Here is a 23,273-nt window from a genome sequence, read left to right as displayed (position 1 = left end):
CTATGGTAATAATAATAATGATAATATAAATATTAATAATAATAATAATAATAATAATAATAATAATAATAATAATAATAATAAAATAATAATAATAATAATAATAATAATGATAATAATAATAATAATAATAATAATAATAATAATAATAATAATAATAATAATAATTAATAATAATAATAATAATAATAATAATAATAATAATAATAATAATAATAATAATAATAATAATAATAATAATAATAATAATAATAATAATAATAATAATAATAATAATAATAATACTTTATTCATCCAAAGGAATTTTTTTGTACAGTAGACATGTTGAACTTGAACAGATAGGTGATAAAAGTATGAATAAAATGGCATGTGGAAGTGTGGCATTCAACCTCTATGAAAAAGAATCCCGATAAGGTCAGGTAAAGTTGCCTTCATGACTCATGTTTCAAGACGCATAGCAATCCTTGAATTCTAGATCTACAATTTGCAACGACTCATGCAACCTGTTTCTGATTTATTTATTTTTTTCCTCGAGTGTTTTACAATCAGTGTCCCAAACGGAACCTACACAGCCTATTCTACAGTTGGCTGGATAAGTTATCCGAATAATATAGCTTGAGAAAAATAGGGTATGGAGAAGTGCCTGATGAAGAGAGAGGGAGAGAGAGAGAGAGAGAGAGAGAGAGAGAGAGAGAGAGAGAGAGAGAGAGAGAGAGAGAACGGTGGCACTATCGACTGAGCCACCCCCTCCACCCCCCCCCTCCCTTCCTGTGTAATGTTACTTGAAGATTTCGTTTATTTGTTTATTGCTGTGCTAACGAAGGGTTTGTACCCGAAACGTCCATTGTCTGTATTGTTGTCATCCGAAGCCTCTCCATCATCACTCTTCGTTAGTATTTTTAAGACCCCAGACTTCAGGCAGCCCTCACCTAATCGTCTGGGGTGACAGGTCAAAATGGCATTTTTTCCTCCATACCAAAAGCACCTTTTATGTTTGGCATTTTAACAAAATATATTTTCTCTGGCATTCATGAATTTTTGTTTTGATAATCGGATTTTCCGATGGAAAAGATGGAGTGTGAGCGGTAGGGAGCAAGAGATCAGTGAAGGATTATTATACTATGAATAGCGAAAGCTTCTTATTTTCTGTAATTCTTCAGATAAAACGCTGCTGGATTTAGTGACCTTTTGCCCGAGCAACAGCAGGTGCATTGAGTTGGCAATGGAAGTTGATTTTCAAAGTGATGAATTGTCGAAAGACGACATCATTTTTTACTCAGTTCTGTATTCAAGTGTGACTGTCGCCTTTGCCATGGCGGTTTTATCTAAGTTTCTCACCAATGAATTCAGATTTGGGTTTCGGTCAATCCTCAGCCTTGTAGCACTGTTTCTTGGAGAGCCACTATGTCAGTTTTTAGTGAAGGGACCCAGTGGGTTGATTCTATTCACTTGTTGCTGTCTTCTGATTTATTCGATTTTACCCGCAAGTCATTTGCCTGCCGACAACAAGTGGGTTCTTATTACAGGTAAGTAGAGTTACCTGAATTTATTCTTATTTTTAGGTGATTGAGTACCCTCACCATGTCTCATGCTATTATTATAGAGCAAGAGCGCATCATGTTTTATAGAACTAGAAGTAGAAGGTCGTATTTCCAGGCACAGTCAAAGTGTCAAAGTCTTGTTTATGTAATAGTAGACAGTAGACACACCAATAATAGACAGCAAAATAATAGTTATTAATGAAATCAGATCCTTTATTTAATTTAAACATAATGAACATACGAATGGCCATTATGTTCGTTCCACAATTTATATTTCCACTATGTATGTATTATGTATATATATATATATATATATATATATATATATATATATATATATATATATTATATATATGTATATATATTATAAAGTGGAAGTAATTTAAAGGAACAGACCTTACTTAAGCTTATATTATATATATAATTTTGATCATATACATAAAAACATATAATATCGCATTCTACACAATTTTGTTTTCTTTTTTTAAACTGATCTTAACTTATTTACACAAATTTATGATAATCATTATACACATCAATCAATTTACACAATTTATTACTTTCACATTCTATTCATACTTTTATCACCTATCTGTTCAAGTTCAACATGTCTACTGTACAAAACATTTCCTTTGGATGAATAAAGTATTATTATTATTATTATTATTATTATTATTATTATTATTATTATTATTATTATTATTATTATTATTATTACTATTATTATTATTATTATTATTAGTCTAGTACTAGTAGATAATCCTTATTTTAACCGTCTCAGTGCTAGGATGCACATGATAAGTCTTGGTGTAAGCATATCTCTAACTTGGATGGTCAGAGGTTGTTTGACTTTCCGTTCTCCAAGAGTTCCATCCTGCACCACTCCAATTCCTCTCCGCCTCTACTACCACTATTCTCCACAGGTTGTTCTGTTATGGGGCAGCCACGCTTTCTCTCTCTTTCACCCACCCCCCACCCCCTGGCCTTCAGAGCCATAGACAGCCTCTGTGGAGCCAGAGTTTACCCCAGTGTCGGTAACTTTCACTGTAACTTTAAATAAACAACAAATGCCTTTTGATAGGACACAAGTTTATATTACAAAATACCCATTTCTCTAATTATCGGTTGGCAGAAGAACGGGTAAAAGGAAAATATAAATGATGACTCCTATCAAATCAGAAACTGCTTATTTTCTAATTAATAGATTGTACAAACATTGTTTACATTGTAAGATTTTTCTTTGTGAAAATACAAACGAAAGAGTGAAAATGAGGAGGTCTTGTGTGGGAACAATACAGACAATGGACATTCGGGTACAAACCCTTGATCAGCACAACAAATTGAACCAAGTTTTCAATTCACAAATTGTACCATTTTTTGTACTATCACTCTTACGGTATCCATCACTGACTACAGCCAGCTCCCAATTGACACCTGGGTCAATGGAGTCAAAATATAATAAGTGTCTTACAGAAGGACACAATGCTTGGGTCAGAATTTTGAATATCATTGTCATCTATCATCTATATGGTCTCTATCTAAAAAGAACTTGAGCAATATCCTTGTGCAATATCCACTAAACATGCTCAAAGCGCTTTACAAGGGGTCCTTAGCCAACAGCAACACATAACATTTAGGACATGACATGACGCCTGTTAGGCGATATTACATATTTTTCGGACAGAGACAACGCTGTTAACGGCCAGGTATTCGTTTTACACCTGAGTACGGTGAGAGAATTTGAGTAAAGGGCCTTTCCCAAGGACTCAACAAAGCGCTGAGTGAGGTTCGAACCCAGGACCTTCTGATCCAAAAGCGAGTGTTATACCACAATACCACGTAGCCGCACTCAGCATCACTAGCTAGTGTTGCAAGATAAAGACTGAACCTCCCGGCTACAAACACCAAAATATTGAATTGCAGTTTTGACTTTTTCACCATTTTATCTCTGACTCTGCAGGTTGTGACAGTGGTTTTGGCCATGCTCTCAGTCTCAAACTAGACAGTCTGGGTATGCAGGTCATCGCAGGGTGCCTTGAAGTCAATGGACCAGGCGCTGTCACACTCAGGAATAAAGGGTCTCAGCGGTGAGTAAAACCCATTGGTCACAGTATTTTTTTTAAAAAGAATTTTTAAAATGTGACACACCGCCTCAAACCAATTTTGTGTCGTGATGAGCTTGGATGCCACTTTGAAGGGTTATCCCAGAATTCCGGGATATGCAATTATAAATACATGTTCTGGGATTGGCAAGTTATGGTCTATTTCATTATAATATTCTACGGTCAATCAATAATCATTTTGTGTGTCTACTTAGTCCCTTCAAAAAGTGTGTGCAGTGGATCTTAAACAAGGGATTAAAATTCAGACCCAGACCTTTTTTTTTTTTTGCGAGACAGATTTACTAATAGTTAAGATGGCTGACTATTTATGATTTTAAAAAAAAAATTTTTTGGTTCACCTTTTCTGTTTTTCTTTCTTTCTTTGTCGTTCGTGCCTTTTATTTAAGATTCATGAATTGACTTGTGCCTCCTGCATTCCAGGACTGCTTGTAAGGTAATGGACTGTTTAAAGTTTGATTTGTATGTTTTGTATCAATTTACGTTAATTGTTTAAATTTGATTCAACATCGCTTTCTCCCATATATCAAATTTTGGTTAACTTTTATCAATAATTTTTGCTCGTATACTCATATTTACCATCTTTTTATTTATTTATTTATTATTTTTTTTTGTCTTTTAACCCTGTAGTCTCCACACAGTCCAGTTGGATGTGACCAATGCCAAGGAAATTGAGGCAGTGACGGAGTACATTAAAGTCATGGTCAAAGATGAAGGTAAGCATTTTTACTGGTAAAATGATGATTATTATATTGGTGATGCTGATGATGATAATAATAATGATAATGGTGGTGATGATGGTAAAAAATGGCAAGGGTACTGATAACAATAAAAATACCCAATTTTCATATAGGTTTTAAGGATAAAAAAAATTAGTTATACTGCATGTCTAAAACCTTTTGTTTGACTTAACAAATAAATTTTCTTAAAACTTAAAACCTTTCAAATGGGATATAGTTCTGTTTGGGTAGTCTTTATTCTCTTTGTATATCTATAATTTATTTTTCATTTTTCTATTCAAGTTCGTTTTTTAACAATTACATTGAAATGTATTGTAGTTCATTTTTTCACAATTATTAGCACTGTTTCCAATTTTACTGCCTAGACTAGACTATCTTTATGCCAGCATCTCTTTGTTTTGTTTTTTTTAAATGCCCTTTTGCTTTGCATTATAAGAGTCACAAGGCACAAGGGACATTTGACTAATATAGATATACCATCAAACAGACTCTAAAATAAAAAAAAAACAAAACAAACTATGCCTTTTTGCCACGGCATCGTTAGATACTGTAGCATGGGCATCCATTAAGATATATAACCCATCAAACAAGATGTTTGATGTCAACAGGAATCACCCATGTTTTCCAAAGTAAAAAAAGAAAAATTAAAAAAAACAAAAGCATAATTCATACACTTTAAAAAAAATTTTTGATACCCATTTTTTTCCATTCCTCACTATACAGGTCTGTGGGGTCTTGTGAACAACGCAGGTGTTTGGTGTTTCGCTGATCTCGGAATGACCTCGGAGAAAGTGTTCCGAAAGGTGATGGAGGTGAATCTGTTTGGGGCAGTCAGAGTGACCCAGGCTGTCTTACCCATGATTAAACAGTGCAAGGGTAGGGTTGTCAATGTGTCAAGTCTGCTAGGTGAGTTGTCCTCGGGTTTATTTTGGATCAAAATATTTAGAATTAACACCCATTTCAACTCATTTGGGTTATGAAAATAGGACGCTTAAGTTTAAATGTCCATATTTAATTGTTATTGAAACTCTGAGGTTGCAAGAAACAATCCCAGTGTCTCCAGTGTGATTCGAATCTACGACATTTCTGTTCAAAGATAAGTAACTTTAAACCACTACACCATCAGATGGTCTAATTTTCTCTTTGTTTTTTGTTTTTTACTCAGAATTTTAAAAAATCAGTATTGTTTTTTGGGGTTTTTTATTTGGAGGGGGGGGGGGGAAGAGTATATTAAACTTACTTACTTACTTATCCGAACCAGCGACCACCTGAGCTCTAGCCCTTCGGTCTTGTGCCATGACGTAGAAGTTAGACGTCTTTTGTAGTTGTTCCAGGTGACTATAAAGTGTGTTACTGATGCTTGGATTTGGTGGGAGGAATGTGCATCTCAGATCTTCAAGAGGTTGACATTCAAGCAAGTGTTGTGTTACTGTTTCATTAGGGTGTTGACATAGGGGGCAGGAGGGGGATGTGTCTTTTGTAATTTTGCTTAAATGGTTGTTGAGTGGTATGTGTTGTGTTCTTAGTTGAAAGATGATGCTTTGCTGGTGTCTTCTGAGCTTATTTAGGCAATCAGTCTTTACAGGAGTGGTCATATGGGAAAACATACATCTACCCGTGGTGCTCATTGCCCAACTGTTCATCCATTCTTCTCTCGTATTTGTTTTGATTATTTGTTTCGCTGTGTCTAAGGATACTGGAAATGATGGTTGTAAAAGTGTTGATCCGAGTCTGGCTAGTCTGTCTGCATTGTCATTTCCTGGTATATTTGAATGTCCCGGTATCCACTGGAGAGATAAGTCTAGAGTATATTAAACAGAAGTCTAAAGTTTGACAATATTTTGGTATGGTCTTTCATCCATCTGGTTTTCCAACTTTGTATTGATCAGTGCTGATGGTTTTCCTCGGGTCCACGGAAATCATGCGATTTTTTGTGATAGAGGAGGAATTTCCTCCTCTTAAATAATTACATTTCCCCAATCAAATGTACTGGCAGTGAGAGACTTGATGTGTGGTGGAACAAATAGATGCAGTTTCCCACTCTTCAGAACTTAACTAGTATCAATTGTCATCTCAACTGCCCTAAAAATGGGTGTAAGTGCTATAACAGATAAGGCTAAAGGTAATCGTTCAAAATTCTCCTCCTTTTTCACATTTTATCACCATTAACACTGATTGATTGCATTTATAATAATAATTTTGATCCCTTCAAGACAAATATTGAACAAGCTATCATCTTGTTACAGGTCGAGTGTCAATGGAAGGCTGTGGAGCATACAGTATGTCCAAACACGCCTTGGTGGCTTACAGCAACACGCTACGCATGGAGATGACGAAGTGGGGGGTTCATGTGTCCCTGGTTGAACCCACTGGGTTCCTTACAGGTAGATTTGATATCTTGTTTATAATACTAGACTGATACTGATAGAAGCTGTGGACGGTAAAAAGTAATAAACAAAAATGAACATAACAGCTTTAAAAAAAAAGAACAAAATACCAAACATGGAACGTTTCGTGTTTGGTATTTTGTTCTTTTTTTAACCTGTTATATTCATTTTAGTTTATTACTTTTTATCTAGTTGTTTATTCGCTTTTAAATTTGCTGGTATTTTTTTTTTTTAACTTCCGGGCAATGATAATATACTATATATATATATATATATATATATATATATATATATATATATATATATAGCACCAATCCTGCATTGCCGCATCTCTAGGTCCATATTGACAAGAGGGGAAATCATTCATGATACACATAACAATTACACTTTTAAAGGGCCCATATAGCAGGAGTTTGTTCTGGTTCCTATAGCTTTAAATGGGTATTGGCAAATGCTTTAAGCCTTTAATAAGACACTCATTAGGTTAGTAAAAATCTCAATTGCCCTCTGAATCAATCTTGGTCACTTTGCCTGAGAAGCATCTCACCAGAACAACTAGACATACAACAAAATCCACATATTCGAAGAAAAACCCACTCGAAAACACTAAAACACCATTGATTGGATTTTTGTTAAATTCAGATGTTTTCAAGTATTCATTTGCACTCCGCACTATCAAAGAATGGCACGCTCTTCCACAATCATGTGTGAACACAACAGATTTAGACACCTTCAAGCAAAGATTATCAAACTAATTCAGCCTAAACACAATTAATGGCTGTCACATTCAACAACTCTCTCTGCCCTCGATTACAAATACTCAGAATTGAGTCGACTTTGATTAACATTCAGCATGCACTTTACCATCTGAGCTATTAATACCCCCTAAGTAGATACTATTGCTAACTAAAACATACGATAATTATTTTTTAAAATTATGATAATAAATTAAGGTAAAATAACTCAAATGAAGAGAATCAAAACCAAACAAGTAACGTGTCAGCCTTTGGTCGTAATAAAGGTAACAACAGCTGGTAAAATACTGTAAAAGTGTTTTACTTTGTTCTATTAAATAATTTCAAACAAATTTTGACAAAAATCTGATCTTAAGATCTTGATGTTCCGATCTTTTGTTCGACACAGGCAATATGCAAGAGCACATGTTGAGGCGTACGAAAGAGGAAGTTTGGTCATCTTTAGATGAGGAATCACAAAAGGTTGGTTTTCCAGTATTTTTCATTTGATATTTCAAGGGGCAGTTTTTACTTGGACTAGACGAAATGAAATAAAATATGTTGATCATAATGGAATTGATGATAACGATGATAGTAATAATGATATAATTATAAATATTACTTTTGAATAGTAATAGTAATATTAATAATAATAATGATGATGTTGGCAGTAGATTATAGTAATTATAACAATAATAACAGAAGTAATGATGATAATAATATATCGCAACAGTACATTTTTTTAGTCTAACTGACAGTTGTTGAAAACATTGTTTTAAAACTGGAAATGTGAAACTGTCAGCTACAACACCAGTGAAATAAAAGATTTTAATGTGCAATGCTCCAACTGCCCTCTCTGCTATGGTCTTATATCAGGATTGAATAACATTGTAGTTCAACTATGCATTTTTACTAATTCCTAGGTTTATGGCAAGCCATACATTGACTCTGCCTACACCCACATATTGATGTCAGCCCAACGTTACCCCAAAGATCTCACTCCCGTCATCCGTTGTCTGCGAAGTGGGCTGCTATCCATCAGACCTCGAGAACGCTATCCGTGCGGCACTGGAGCGGAGTTACTCATCTGCTTGTACCCCTTACTTCCTGTGTGGGTGGGCGACTGGGTATCCAGTAGCATCAACATTTTGCCTCGACAGTTGCGACCACAATCTCTCAGCTGATAGTGTGTGTATGTATATGTACGTATATATATGTATATGTATGGCTACGTCAATGTCATTAACCATTTCGTGTCATTCATTTTACCACTCGTCATGAAACTTGAATAATGTGGAGAAGGAATTAAGATGTGATGTAAATATGGATAAATAATGTTGAAGCAATGCAGTAGCGAATAAAGCAGAGATGAATAGGCAAAGACGAAATCTTTTGAAAAAATAAGTCGGAGCAATCAATTTGAGTCCTCAGAATTTATTTTTCTTTTGATAAAATTTACTCAGTTTCCCATTATAGCTGGATTAAATAACACTTTAAAAAGCCTTAAAATTATGTTGTCTGGCATCAAAACTTCCATTTTCAATAAGTTTTAATGACTTAGACACGCTCATGCTGTTCGGAATTTGGAGGCAAAACTTCGTACTCGTAGGTATATCGGAGCTGTTTCTCTTTTGCTTTATTTGATTCTGACAATTCTGTACCATTTTTTTTTTCCACCCTTAGTCTTTGGAAATTTCAACTGTGTACAATAATGATAATGATATTCTAATTTCTCTCAATCCATTTGTGTTGATTGTTGTTCGTATAGTACCTTGACAGTCTAAGATGAAGCATGTGACTTAGAATGAGCCATTTTGCCAGTTAATTGCCGTTCTCTGGACAGGCGAGTATTTAAAGATTTGGCCAGGAAACTCGTCCACCAAATATCGGATCGATTTAAATGACCCTCATTTTAGAAAGAAAAAAAGGGGTTTTTTTTTGTCAAGATGAAGGTCATTTAAATCGATCTATATTTGCAGAACGAGTTATTTGGTCAAATTTTTAATACACGTCTGTCCAGAGAATGGCAGTTAAATGGTATATGATTGAAGTTAAAGAATTTTACCCAGCTGGTTAAAAGAAATAAAAATTTGAAGAGTGATTTTCCAAAACTCGTTATTCCAGTTTTTCTGATTTTGAGATATTTTTCAGGATTATTTCCCCTGGAATGTCTCTTTGGGTCCTATTATTTTATTGTACATAAATGTCAAACTTGTATCAATTTAAGGAAATTCTCGTCGTCATTTAATTCTTAAAATAAAGTTTTCTAATATAGCTCATGGAGGGAAGATATCGAAAAGTGGAAAAATGGATTTAACTTGTTTTTGGAAAACCAATTTTCAATTGTTTCGAGCATCAATATAGGTTTTAGATGTCTTTTTTTCAAAGACGTTAGGGTTACTATATGAAAGACGGAATTTATGTAGAGTTTGTAATGAGAAAGGTTATATATTTTATCCTATCTGTTAAGCATTGCTGTTGGCTACAGTCCCCTTGTATGTAAAGTGCTTTGTGCAAAATTAAGTATTGTGCGGCTATGTGGTCTAGTGGTATGACACTTGCTTTTGGATCAGAAGGTCCTGGATTCAAGCCTGGCTCTGTGCATAGTTGAGTCCTTGGAAAAGGCTCCTTACTCAAATTCTCTCACCGTACTCAGGTGTAAAATGAGTGCCTGGCTGTTAACAGCAGTGTCTCTGTTGGAAATATAAATGTAATATCGCCTAATAGGCGTCATATCTCGTTCTTTGTGTTTCATGTTGCTGTTGGTCAGTGACCGCTTGTAAAGCGCTTTGAGCATGTTTAGAGGATATTGCGCAATATAGAAGTTCAAGTTTAGTGGATATTGTCCTATATGAATGCTCCAGTTTGTTTGACAGATCAGCAGCTTTATTGGGGTATGAACCAGTAGGTGTGTGACTTTGTGATCTAGCGTCATGACACTTGAAAGCCCTCAACTCTCTAGGTCTCTGGTTAGAGTCCCACTTTGGGCAGCACAAAGTCGAATCTTTGGAAAATGGCTCTTTACTTGTATTCTATCACTACACCCACCCAGGTGCAAATTGAGTAAGAACATTTTGTCTGTCCCAAAAAAATTGCAAATTTCACCTTTCAGGTGCCATGTTAAGTTTTGTTGTTGGTTTGGAACCCCTTGTAAAGACTCTTAGCACATTAACCCTCTCCTTACCAGCCATTGTCAGAATTTCCCCCAAAACTTCACACCCATCCAATACATAAACAGACATTGTCTAACTCAAACAGAAAAGCAACACGCAAATTCTATATATAATATTGTTCGACAATATGAGCTCTATTACAAATGTCAAAGTTTTTATAGCAAAAAGAAATGAAATCTGGATGAGAAAAGTGACAGTTGCATCTTAACAAATGTGACGATTTTCCAATAGGTGGTAAGGAGAGGGTTAAGCGGATATTGCGTTACGTATGATAGAAGCTCAAGCTTGTTTTGGGTTGTATTGTGTTGTTTTTTTTTTAATTTTATTTTATTTTATTTTATTTTTTTTTTTTGTTCTTGTTTTTAGAGGGAAGGGGTCAACAGCTCAGAATTCCTCGCTTGTTTTTCTTTTCTTTTTCTTTTTCTTTTCTTTTTAAGAATGTCTTTGTCACAGATAACAATCGATGTGCCATGATTTTGTGTTTGATTTGAAATAATCATATTGTAAGAAGGCCAGAAAGTTTTTCACGTCAAATTTTGATGACCTCCACAATCTGTCAAAACTCATTGAATCAGATACTTCTTTAAGGAAGAATTTTAGACAGTTCGGAGGTCGTCTTCATTTATTTTCCATATTTCTGGCCAGAATGAGAAAGGGCATCCTAGCAGTGTGCAGTAATTTTGTTCATGGGAAATCCCTTTCAAAATAATGTTATTATTATGCGTGTTACATTTTTGTTATGATTTGATCATTGATTTTTCTTTATTTTTTTTCATTTACAAGTGGCTTACTGATACATAAGTATATTTAATGTTAGAAGCAGGAGCTAAGATTTTCACCACTTTCTTGCATTTATTGTATATATGGGCTGTAAACCAAGAGTTTTTGGCAAGTTTTTTTTTTTTCTATTTTCAGGGTTGCTGATTATCCGTAAAATTTTCATTTGCATACATTTGAAGAGTTTAATTAGTTATACATAGAACAGAAATTTTTTTAAAACATAAAACAAATAGTTTAGAAATTCCTTAATCAGTAAACCCTGGCTTTTGTATGCATGTGGTTTTGAGATGAATATTAATAGTGGGTTGACTAAGATTTTTATACATGGTATTTTTGAAATTGATATTTAGTATATATATATGTAAAACATTTCAAGTATAATTATGATCAACTTCTACAATATTGTTTCAAGCGTTAGCTCTCATCATCTCATTATATATATATATACATGTGGTATATATTTTCGCTTGATAATGCTGGAGATGTGTGTTTGAGATTTGATTTGGCTGTGATATTAATATGAGATTGATAGTAATGAAGAGAATGATAATAGGACAAAGATTTATTATTTTTAATATTGTATTATTCCATACCTAGACTCACATCTATTTTCCCCCCCACCCGAAACATCTGTCATTATTGTGAAGCTAAAGTTTACAATAGTGTTATAAGTTATAATTTAACATGATAAAACCATTGGCCCGTTTTTCATATGAAAATTTTACATAAATTTGGTATAATGGTTTGACTGGAAGAAGGGAAGTGGGGTGGGGGGGGGGGGGTTGGAGATCAGGACATAAGTTTCTGCACCCCATCTGCAATTTCAAGAGTACAAAGGATAATACTGTATTATTTGAAATTATTTTTTTTTCTGTGGTATTTTATGATATTGAAAGGATATTCATGTATATTATTTTGCATTTGGTGTAAATATGATTTCGTGTCATCGTATTGGGGCTTGAGATTTTTATTTGATATTTGTATAAAAATCAGTGTCTACAGATTTTTTTAAGCCAAATTTGGAAACCTTTCCCTCCAGATTAAGAGAGAGAGAGAGGGGGGGGGGGGGACGAAATGTTTAGAGGAAAATGATTGAAAAGCTGTTATTTTTGGAAGAAATAATAATAATAATAATATAATGAATTTATATAGCGCCTAGTTCCAATTAAGATTACTCACTGGCGTGTTACATCAACACATCATATATCAGACACAAATATAGCACAGACATCTTAAAAACCACATAAATACGATGTTAAAATAATATATTATAATAAAATACATGCAAAAGAGTCCAAATTATATACCCTACAGAAAAGCTCAGTTTTTAACCATTTTCTAAATGTAAGTGGATTTTCACTATATTTAGTCTCAATACTGATGGAGTCTGATAAATACAAATGAATTTGTGGCCCATCTGAATTACTTAAGATTAATGTGAACGCATTTTAATGTGATCATTTATAGACATGGAAATACAAATTATGGCACATACTGTGTCTTCTATCCCCTTATATCTGTTTTCCAACATACTTTCTGTCTTTGTCTTGGCATGAGATTACTTGGTTTTGTCCTGGCCCTGGCCAGAGTCCTAGATGGGAGGGAAACAGACAAATGCATAGTTATTGTTTTGGGAGATGATATTTTTTCCTTGTAAATCATCTCTCTGTAATGTATTATTGTTATTTTAATGTATAATGTAGGCATTTGAGTGTATTCCTCTTTGTTGGATTTTGTGCTTGTGTCTGGATGAGACTTATAGGTGATCTCAAACTGGGTGCATTGGTGGTATGCTCTTGGAATCTACATCTGATCCCTATTTGTTCCCAGTTCCCGTTTGTCTTACTTTTTCTTGGGTGCTTTAATTGTAATTCTAGAACTTTTTACTGTCCCATTTTCTTCCTTTTTACTGGCGCTGCTATAACCTAAATGTGTTGCAAGCGCCGTAAAACCCTTAAAAAACAAAACAAAAATACAATTTATGCATTTTGGGTTGATGCTGATTTTTCCCCTAGAAATTCTGATATATATCTTTTTGTTTCGTAGAATTTGCAATTTTTTTTGTTTGTAACTAGTGGCAGATTTGGTTTGGTATTAGTTCAAGGCATCAGAATTTGATATTTGTCTTTTCTCCATGTTTTTTTTTCTGTCCTATCACTGTATTACTCATTAATTGACTTTGTAAATGTTTATATTATAATTTAATTTTTTTAAGATCCTGATTTTTAAAACTTCTTATCAGAGGAAAATCTGTGAAAATATTTTTGTTTGGGTTGATAAGAGGCAGTATTCTGACCATCACCATATAATAAATGCACCTATAATTCAGATTCACAACAAAACAAAACAAAAATCGATTCCATTGAAACCTTATGTCTGAGCCCTATGGTGTTTTGAATTTGATCAATTGTGTAATATCTACATCTCTTTATAGTTTTATTTATTTATTTATTTATTTATTTATTTATTTATTCATTTATTTTATTTTTTGTTTGTTTTGGCGATAGCATATCGCAGTACCAGACATTCCTTGGATAAAAACTGTGTTTGTAGGTAAATGTTTTTATGCTTGGTTGTATGAATCTATATACAATCAGTTAAATCTCTCGAGTTAATGGGTGGGATTCCTGACCTCCCATAGTGGGCAGGCAGGTACTTGCTGTGCCTTCTATCCTCCTGTATCTGTTTTCCAATTGCTTTCTGCTGGGTGGGGTCCTGACCTCCCATAGTGGGCAGGAAGGTACTTGCTGTGTCTTCTGTCCTCCTGTATCTGTTTTCCAATTGCTTTCTGTCTTTGTCTTGGAATGAGATTACTTAGTTTTGTCCTGACCCTGGCCGGAGTCCTTGGCTGGAAGGGAAACAGTCAAATGTATAGTCATAGTTTTGGGAGATGATATTTTTTTCCCTTGTAAATCATCTACTCTGTTATGTACTGATATTTTTGAAATTCTTAACATATGATTTGTAAACATTTGAGTGTATTCCTCTTAGTGGGATCTTGTGATAGTGTCTGGGTGAGACTTTTAGGTGATCTCAAACTAACTACACTGATAATGTGCTCTTGGAATCTACATCTTTTCCCTATTTGAACCATTTCACCTATGTCTTACTTTTTCCTCAAATCCTTTTAATCCTACACATCTAGAATGTTTTTATTATCCTATTTTCTTCCTTTTTACCGGCGCTGATATGACCTAAATGTGTTGAAAGCGCTGTGAAAACCCTTAAAAACAAACATACATCCCTCGAGTTCACCATTGTCAAAAATTCGATTTTCCATTCATATGAACTCGAGAGAGTCAAAGGACAAGTGGGCTGTCCCGTAATATAAAATAAGCTTTTCCAAAAGTTATTTGGATGCCATTTTTTTTCATTATATTAAATTCTTTTATTTGAAGAGCATTCACTTAAAATTAAAAGGGGTTAATATGAAACACTGAAATTGTGTTATGAATTAAACTTATCGCAGGCCTTTGTAAAAAAAAAAAAAAACAAGTGAGAGAAAGTGAACATACGAGTTTTGAAAAATTATAGGCCGGCTAACCCGCTTATGAAGTAATGCCTGTTATGCGCAGTGGCAGATATTATTATAAAAGTCTTAGTACAAAATCTGGCATCTAACAAATGACTTGTTTTGTAAGAAATGGAAAGCTCATGCTGTATGGGTGAAATTGTGGAATTTGCTATGTAAATTGTAAATGTGCTTGTTAATGGGGATTTATAAATGTGCTTATTAATGGGGATTTATAACTATGCTTATTAATGGGGATTTATAAATGTGCTTATTAATGGGGATTTATAAATGTGCTTATTAATTGGGATTTATAAATATGCTTATTAATGGGGATTTATAAATGTGCTTATTAATGGGGATTTATAAATAGTCTTATGCTGCTGTGTCTGGAAATTTAAATCGTCTGTCGTGTGGGTTACTGTGGGACATTCTTATTTATCTGGTCTGTATTAGTATTAGATTTGCTCTACAACATTTTTAAAAGTTTGGGTTTGTGGAGAAAGAAAATATAGAATAATATCATTGGATGATTAATCTTAGTATTTTTTTATTGATCAAAATATTTTTGTATTGAACGTCCAGCATGTTGCAGATAATTGTTATTTTTATTATTATTATTTGGCATGTTGTTTATATTTATGTATATAGACATAAAGATTTTAGTCCTTCTTGCATTTATCTTTACACCGCACACGTTCAGCAGACTTTTGTATTTCATAGTGCTTACTGGTTTATTGCATTTTTGTAAGACAGGGGGAGGGGAGGGGGGTTGGGTTGTTTTTTTATTTTTGGCTTTTTTATATTATTATTTTTGTTATTTGTTAACACACACACACACACACACACATATATATATATATATATATATATATATATATATATATATATATATATATATATATATTGCGAGTGCCAATATTTCTTTTGTTTGATTCTTGTTATATATAGATTTTACAATGATCAAAATTAGATGTAGTGGATGCGATTAAAATTTTTTTTGACTCTGGGGGTGAATGGGTAAAACGTTCAGTTTTTTCCTCTATATGTTGCTGAAAGAAACTTAGAAAGCAGAACGAAAGGAGAATATGGCATCCGTTGTAACTCTAAGTCAAAATCTTTTGCATAATCAATTACTGGATGCTGGATGGGGTTCCTGACCTCCCATAGTGGGCAGGGAGGCACTTACTGGTGTCTTCTATCCCCCTATATCTGTTTTCCAACTTGCTTTCTGTCTTTGTCTTGGAATGAGATTACTTGGTTTTGTCCTGGCCCTGGCTGGGAGGGAAACAGTCAAATGTTAGTTAGTTTTGGGAGATGATATCTTTTTCCTTGTAAATCATCTCTCTGTTATGCACTGTATTGTGTTTTGTTTATGTATTGTATATGATTTGTAAACAATTGGTTTTGTCCTGACCCTGGTCGGGGTCCTGGCTGGGAGGGAAACAGTCAAATGCATAGTTTTTGTTTTGGGAGATGATATTTTTTTCCTTGTAAATCATCTCTCTGTTATGTATTATTATTTTTGTTATAATTTATAATGTAAGCATTTGAGTGTGCTCCACTGGGTGGGGTTCCGACCTCCCATAGTGGGCAGGGAGGTCCTTACTGTGTCTTCTATCCCCCTGTACCTGCTTTTCAATTGTTTCCTGTCATTGTCTTGGAATGAGATTACTTGTTTTGTCCTCATCCTTGCCGAGTTCCTTGGCTGGGAGGGAAACAGTCGAATGTATAGTTATAGTTTTGGGAGATGATATTTTTTTCCTTGTAAATCATCTCTCTGTTATGCATTGTATTATGTTTAGTTTACATATTATATTATAGGATTGGTAAACATTTGAGTGTATTCCTCTTAGTGGGGACCTGTGCTTGTGTCTGGATGAGATTTTTAGGTGATCTCAAACTAAGTACATTGGTGGTATGCTGTTGGAATCTACACCTGTTCCCTATTTGAACCAATTCCCCTTTGTCTTACCTTTTCTTTTGTGCTTTAATTGTAATTCTAGAACTTTTTACTATCCCATTTTCTTCCTTTTTACTGGCGCTGATATGACCTTAATGTGTTGCAAGCGCCGTAAAACCCTTAAAAACAAACAACAGTGTGCTCCTCTTAGTTGGGGCCGTGCTTGTGTCCAGATGAGATTTATTGGTGATCTCAAACTAAGTACATTGATGGTATGCTCTTGGAATCTACACCTGATCCCTATTTGTTCCCAGTTCCCCTTTGTCTTACTTTTTCTTGGATGCTTTAATTGTAATTCTAGAACTTTTTACTATCCCACTTTCTTCCTTTTAGTGGCACTGATATAACCTAAATGTGTTGCAAGCGCCGTAAAACCCTTAAAAACAAACAAACAAACGACAAACAATTACTGGATGAGAGGCAATGATTTCAAAATCCTGGCCCCCTCCCCACCATTGTGTTCTTGGGACAGGCACTTCACACACATTACCCCACTTGGTATGAAGTAGTGCCTGCTATGTACAGTGGCAGATATTATAAAAATGTTAGTACAAAAGCTGGCATGTAACAAATGACTTGTTTTGTTTGAAATGGAAAGCTCATGCTGTATGGTGAAATTGTGTATGTGCACATTAATGGGGTTTTATAAGTGTGCACATTAATGGGTATTATGCACATTAATGTGGATTCATTTTTCAAACAGTACTAGTCAGGGCTAGTTTTGTTTGTCCCATGTCAGAGAGTTTTGAAATACGTTGCTTGTGGAAGGATACGGAAACGATGATCACCTGAGTCAGTGGATTCTATATCGATTCACAAACCTGCTATATCTTCTCTCTTATTCATTCCATTTTACCTTTTTCTGCATATGGGTTCGCATACTTGTGCTGAAAAATGAGACTAATTGGTTTGACCTTGGCCTTGCCGGGAGTCTTTTGTTCAGGAGTAATCATTCTGATGTAAGAAATGATTTTTTTCTTTTTCCTTGTATGTCGATTGTCTACATTTAATGTATTATTTCTTTGATTGAGATGTACTTTGTGGCAATCTGATTGAACCCTTCTTGATAGGATCCTGTGCTAGCCTCTTGGTGCTCTAAGAGCCTGTGTGGGGGTCTTCTGACCTCCCATGGTGGGTAGGAGGTCGCTCGCTGTTTCTTCTACTTCCTCCATATCGGTTTTCCTTTTCCATGCTGCTCTCTATCTTTGTTCTTGATTGAGATTGCTCAGCTTTTTTCCATGTCCTGGCGAGTTATCCTGAGTTTCTTGTAAATCACTTCTCTGTTACAGTCATGTTCTGTTTTATAGTTTTGAATACTGTATGTTGTATTTTGTAAACATTTGAGTGTATTCATTATATATAGCAGGAATCTTAGCTTGTGCCTGGATGGGGGAGTTCATTGGTAATGTCAAAATTTGCACATCGATGGCTTGCTCATGGAATCTTCTTTTCCCTATTTGAACCAGTTCTCTTTGTCTTTCTTTTTCTTTGGTGCTTTTAGCTTCATATCTCCAACTTTCCTCTATCGTCTTCCTTTTTATGGCGTTTAAATGACCAAATAGTGTTGCAAGCGCGTTATACCCCTAAAAACAAGAAACAAACAAACTCTATAATTGTTTATTGTGTTCTGTGTCTGCTTTCTCTTGGATGGCGTGGCAATACAATCTTTCATCTTTTAACTTTTTTTCTCACTTTCCTGACTTTCCAGCTGCTGATTTTCTTTATATTTACGGAATTCAGTAATTTAAATAATATCCGTACATTTTTCAATCACTGGGCGAGCAGAAGTCAAAGCTTTTGGAAGATGCGCAGATAAGATAACGAACATCCATCCATCGAGCACCAGGATACAAGTCTATTAAATTAAAATCACATTTGACCTATTATTTTCCTGAACTATAATGCCAAGTCATGTATCGAAAAGTTAGTAAATATTGTCTTTTTACTAGAGTCCAGTCTGGGTGGGGACCCTGACCTCCCATAGCGGGCAGGGAGGTCCATACTGTGTCTTCTATCCCCTTATATCTGTTTTCCAACATGCTTTCTGTCTTTGTCTTGAAATGAGGTGACTTGATTTTGTCCTGGCCCTGGTTGGAGTCTTGGCTGGGAGGGGAATGGTCAAATGCAAAGTTATTGTTTTGGGAGATGATGTTTTTTTCCTTGTAAATCATCTCTCTGTTTTGTATTATTATATTTGTTATTTTAGTGTATAATGTAAGCATTTGAGTGTATTCCTCTCTGTTGGATTTTGTGCTTGTGTCCGGATGAGACTTATAGGTGATCTCAAACTAAGTACATTGGTGGTATGCTCTTGGAATCTACATCTGATCCCTATTTGTTCCCGGTTCCCCTTTGTCTTACCTTTTCTTGGGTGCTTTAGTATCCCATTTTCTTCCTTTTTACTGGCGCTGATATGACCTAAATGTGTTGCAAGCGCCGTAAAACCCTTAAAAATAAACACAAACTAGAGTCCAGTGTATAGACAGGGGTCAGTTGATGTGTTTGTGTATAAGTTCAGTAAATTTTTGCTCCCTGAATTGGCAACCCTGTTTAAAATGTCGCAAGATTGTAAAACATTTAAAAACAGACAACCCTATTAAATGTGTCAATATAAACTTTTTACAGCATTTCTTTTACAAAAGATTTTTTTTTTTATTTAGCAATTCAAAGTTATTTGAAAAATTAAATTGGCTACCCAATTTTACTATAAGTATGTAAGTATTTCTAAGTGCCTCCAGCACAAATTATTATAACGTTTCACTTTAAATACTTAATGTTATTTTATCATGTCCATTTGATATACTAGGCTGTTACAAAAGGTCATTTTTGGAATATTTGATCACCCTTTAAGAAGCTGCTTCAGCTATTTTTTGTTGTTACATTTTGTTTAGTCTCTCAAAAACTTACGAAACCAACAATGTTGTATGGCTAATTGTTTGTTTTGTTTTTTTTTGGGTGTTTTTTTTTTTTTTTGGTTGTTTTTTTTAATTTATCTTTTTTTTTTTTTTAGTTTATTTATCTTTTTTTCTGTTTTATACAGATTTGTGATTCGTTGGTATGACATTTGATTGGCGACTTGCAGGTCTAACATTCAAGTCCCACTTTGGGTTTTGTAAAATAGGAGTCCTTGGAAAAGGCTCTCTAATCATATTTTATCACCTTATTCTGTTGTAAAATGAGTACCTGGCTGGCAATTGTCTTGTCTTTATCAGTAAAGATTTATTATTAAATTGAGCTTTAAATCGAGTTTTTATGTAGCGCAATATCCACTAAATGTGCTCAAAGCGCTTTACAAGGGGTCCCTGACCAACAGCAACATGCAACATGTAGAACGAAACATCACTCCTGTTAGGCGATATTACAATTTTTGTCGGACAGAGACAACGCTGTCAACGGTCAGGTACTCATTTTACACCTGAGTACGGTGCGAGAATGTGAGTAAAGAGCCTTTTCCAATGACTCAACTATGCGCCGAGCGAAGCGAGTCTCAAATCCAGGACCTTCCAATCCGAAAGCGAGTGTCATACCACAAGACCACATAGCCGCACATTATAATAGTGTCCCACAGGCATCATGTCTCATCTTACTCTTACATATTACACCATTGCTGAGGCAGATGAGGAATTATTTCCTCCAATCAAATGTGTACTGGCAGTGAGAAGACTTGATGTGTGGTGGAACAACTAGATGCAGATTCTCACAGCTAGAGTAAATGATAGTTAAATATCTCAATTACTCTAAAATTGGGGGTTAGTGCAGCTACAATGGGGCTCAAAGGTAAAGGCAATCATTCAAAGTGTTTCTCCTTTTTTATTTTTTTTTTTTGCTTTTTGCCACTATTTGCCACTATCAGCGCTGTTCTTGGCTTTGGAAAATCACCCGCACACCCCACTCCCCTCATTAAATGTTATGAACACATTTAATGGATTCTGAGCAATATGCGGCTATGTGGTCTTGAGGTATGACACTCGCTTTTGGATTGGAAGGTCCTGGGTTCGAGCCTTGTTCGGCACATAGTTGAGTCCTTGGAAAAGTCTCTTTACTCACATTCTCTCACCGTACTCGGGTGTAAAATGAGGACCTACTGTTAACAACGTTGTCTCTGTCCGAAAAAATTGTAAACAGGCGTCATGACACGTCCTACATGTTAAGTGTTGCTGTTGGCCAGGGGTCCCTTGTAAGCGCTTTGAGCACGTTTAGTGGAGATTGCACTTTAGAAAAGCTCAATTTAAATTCTCACTTCTTTTTTTTCAAACGATGCAAAAATGACCTTTTATCATCACATCACAGTCCAGCACACACATTCCTAATAATAATTTTAAAACATAAATTGATCAGCAGAAGTGTTCAGACAAATAAAGTGTATGGAATATCTACGTGTTGTATGAATCGTTTCTTTTTTAAATATAATGAAATATAAATGAAATTCCCTTTATTCATCCCATAGGGGAAATTTGTCTCTAAGGTCTATTCCAAGGGAAGACTGGAATAACCCAGGCGTCAGCCACAGTCCACAGTGCAGCGCCGCAAATTGAGCTAAGGCGAGGTGAGGTGGCTTGCTCAAGGCCACACAGCGCAGCGGCGGGTAATCGAACTCGGTACCATTCGGGTAGGAAGCAATGGGAATAGAAACAATGATTAGTTCGGGAGAAAAGAATTGAGCATCAGTTGAGGTTTGTTTAACCTGTTAAATGTCGTACCATACTCCTGGGTGGAGTTCCTGACCTCCTATAGTGGGCAGGGAGGCAATTTACTGAGTCTTCTATACCTCAATAGCTGTTTTCCAATTTGCCTTCTGTCTTTGTCTTGAAATGAGACTACTTGTTTTTTTTTTTTTTGTCCTGGCCGTGGCCGAAGTCCTTGCATGGGAGGGAAACAGTCAAATGTGTAGTCATTGTTTTGGGAGATGATATTGTTTTCCATTGTAATTCATCTCTCTGTTATGTAATATTATATTTGTTGTTTTGATTTTATAATGTAAGCTTCTGAGTGTGTTCCTCTTGGATCCTGTGCTCGTGTCTGGATGAGACTTTTAGGTTGTCTATATATAGACGTCAGCAAATACATCATATTGTTCATTCTTAATCTTGTGTAAAATACGTAAATTCACGAAATGAAATTTGTTGATAGGACAGGTATATCCTTTTTGTGTAAAAGTAGTTTAAGTATAGTTGTATATCTCATCGGAATAATTAGCGTTTACTCTTCTTCTTTTTTTCTTCTTTTCTTTTCTTTGTTTTTTTTTTTTAAATCTTTTTTTTTTTTTTACAATCATCACTAGTACATGTTTATACAACCAGCTTTTAAAGAGTAACACTTTGTGTTATGGATAGAATATTATGAAGTTCCTTGGTGGGTAGGGAGGTCACTTTTGCTGTGCCTTCCGTCCCCCTGTATCTATTTTTTTTTCCAAGGGTTGCTTTCCATCCTTGCATTTGACAAACAAACAATTTTGTGTTAAAGTTGTGAATCTTTGTGTGTGTGTGTGCTTTAATACATTTCTTATACTACATTCACGAAAGTATGTGCCCTTTGTTTATGATGAATAGAAATCCTCACTTCTGTGTGTTTGTGAGACATTGAATGATCTCAGGTTTGATCAATTATCGATGTTTTGACTTTTGATTTGTATAACTTCCTTTTGTTTTGATTCTACTCAATCGCTTGCTTGACTTTGGAGAGTTGTGGGCTTGAACTCCAGACCTGTTCCACAACATCTCTGCAGACGTATACAGAATGAATTCTGGGTGGTGTTCCCGACCTCCCGTAGTGGGCAGGGAGGTACTTGTTGTGTCTTCTATCTCCCTTCTTCTATTTATATGCTTTATGTCTTTGTCTTGGAATGAGATTCCCTGGTTTTGTCCTGACCCCGGTCGGAGTTCTTGGCTGGAGGTAGACAGTCGAATGTATAGTTATAGTTTTGGGATATGATATGTTTTCCCTTGTAAATCATCTCTATGTTATGTACTGTTACTTTTTTTATTTTTAACATGATTTCTAAACATTTGAGTGTATTCCTCTGAGTTGGATCTTGTGCTGGTGTCTGGTTGAGACTTTTAAGTGATCACAAAGTGCAATGATAGTGTGCTCTTGGAATCTACGTCTTGTTTCCTATTTGAACCTCTTCCCCTTTTCTTGGGTACTTAATTGTAATTTTAGAACTTTTTACTATCCCATTTTCCTGGGTGGGGATCCTGACCTCCCATAGTGGGCAGGGAGGTACATGCTGTGTCTTCTATCCCCCCATACCCGTTTTCCAATTGTTTCCTGTCATTGTCTTGGAATGAGATTACTTAGTTTTGTCCTGATCCTTTCTGAGTTCCT

General features: G+C 35.1%; 1 protein-coding gene across 2 annotated transcripts; it reads left to right on the top strand.

Moving 5' to 3' along the window:
• Positions 1 to 1,040: 1,040 nt before the first annotated feature.
• Positions 1,041 to 21,323, top strand: LOC144978687 (retinol dehydrogenase 7-like). 2 transcript variants are annotated; one of them, XR_013646571.1, is made up of 8 exons: positions 1,041 to 1,526; positions 3,502 to 3,628; positions 4,292 to 4,377; positions 5,125 to 5,307; positions 6,648 to 6,785; positions 7,932 to 8,005; positions 8,446 to 10,189; positions 21,028 to 21,323. XR_013646571.1 is itself a non-coding variant. In XM_078925091.1 (7 exons), exons 1-7 carry the CDS (start codon positions 1,223 to 1,225, stop codon positions 8,704 to 8,706), a joined length of 1,173 nt encoding a protein of 390 aa, XP_078781217.1. In that variant the 5' UTR covers positions 1,041 to 1,222; the 3' UTR covers positions 8,707 to 13,448. The 2 variants fall into 2 exon arrangements, 1 of the variants encoding a protein (XP_078781217.1); XM_078925091.1 differs by lacking the exon at positions 21,028 to 21,323 and having other exon boundaries at positions 8,446 to 13,448.
• The last annotated feature ends 1,950 nt before the right edge of the window (positions 21,324 to 23,273 follow it).

The sequence above is a fragment of the Berghia stephanieae genome, chromosome 8 (genome assembly GCF_034508935.2).
Source record: "Berghia stephanieae isolate SIO BIC M18660-M18661 chromosome 8, UCSD_Bste_1.3, whole genome shotgun sequence".
Classification (NCBI taxonomy): Eukaryota; Metazoa; Mollusca; class Gastropoda; order Nudibranchia; family Aeolidiidae; genus Berghia; species Berghia stephanieae.
This window is presented reverse-complemented; position numbering and strand designations above follow the sequence as displayed.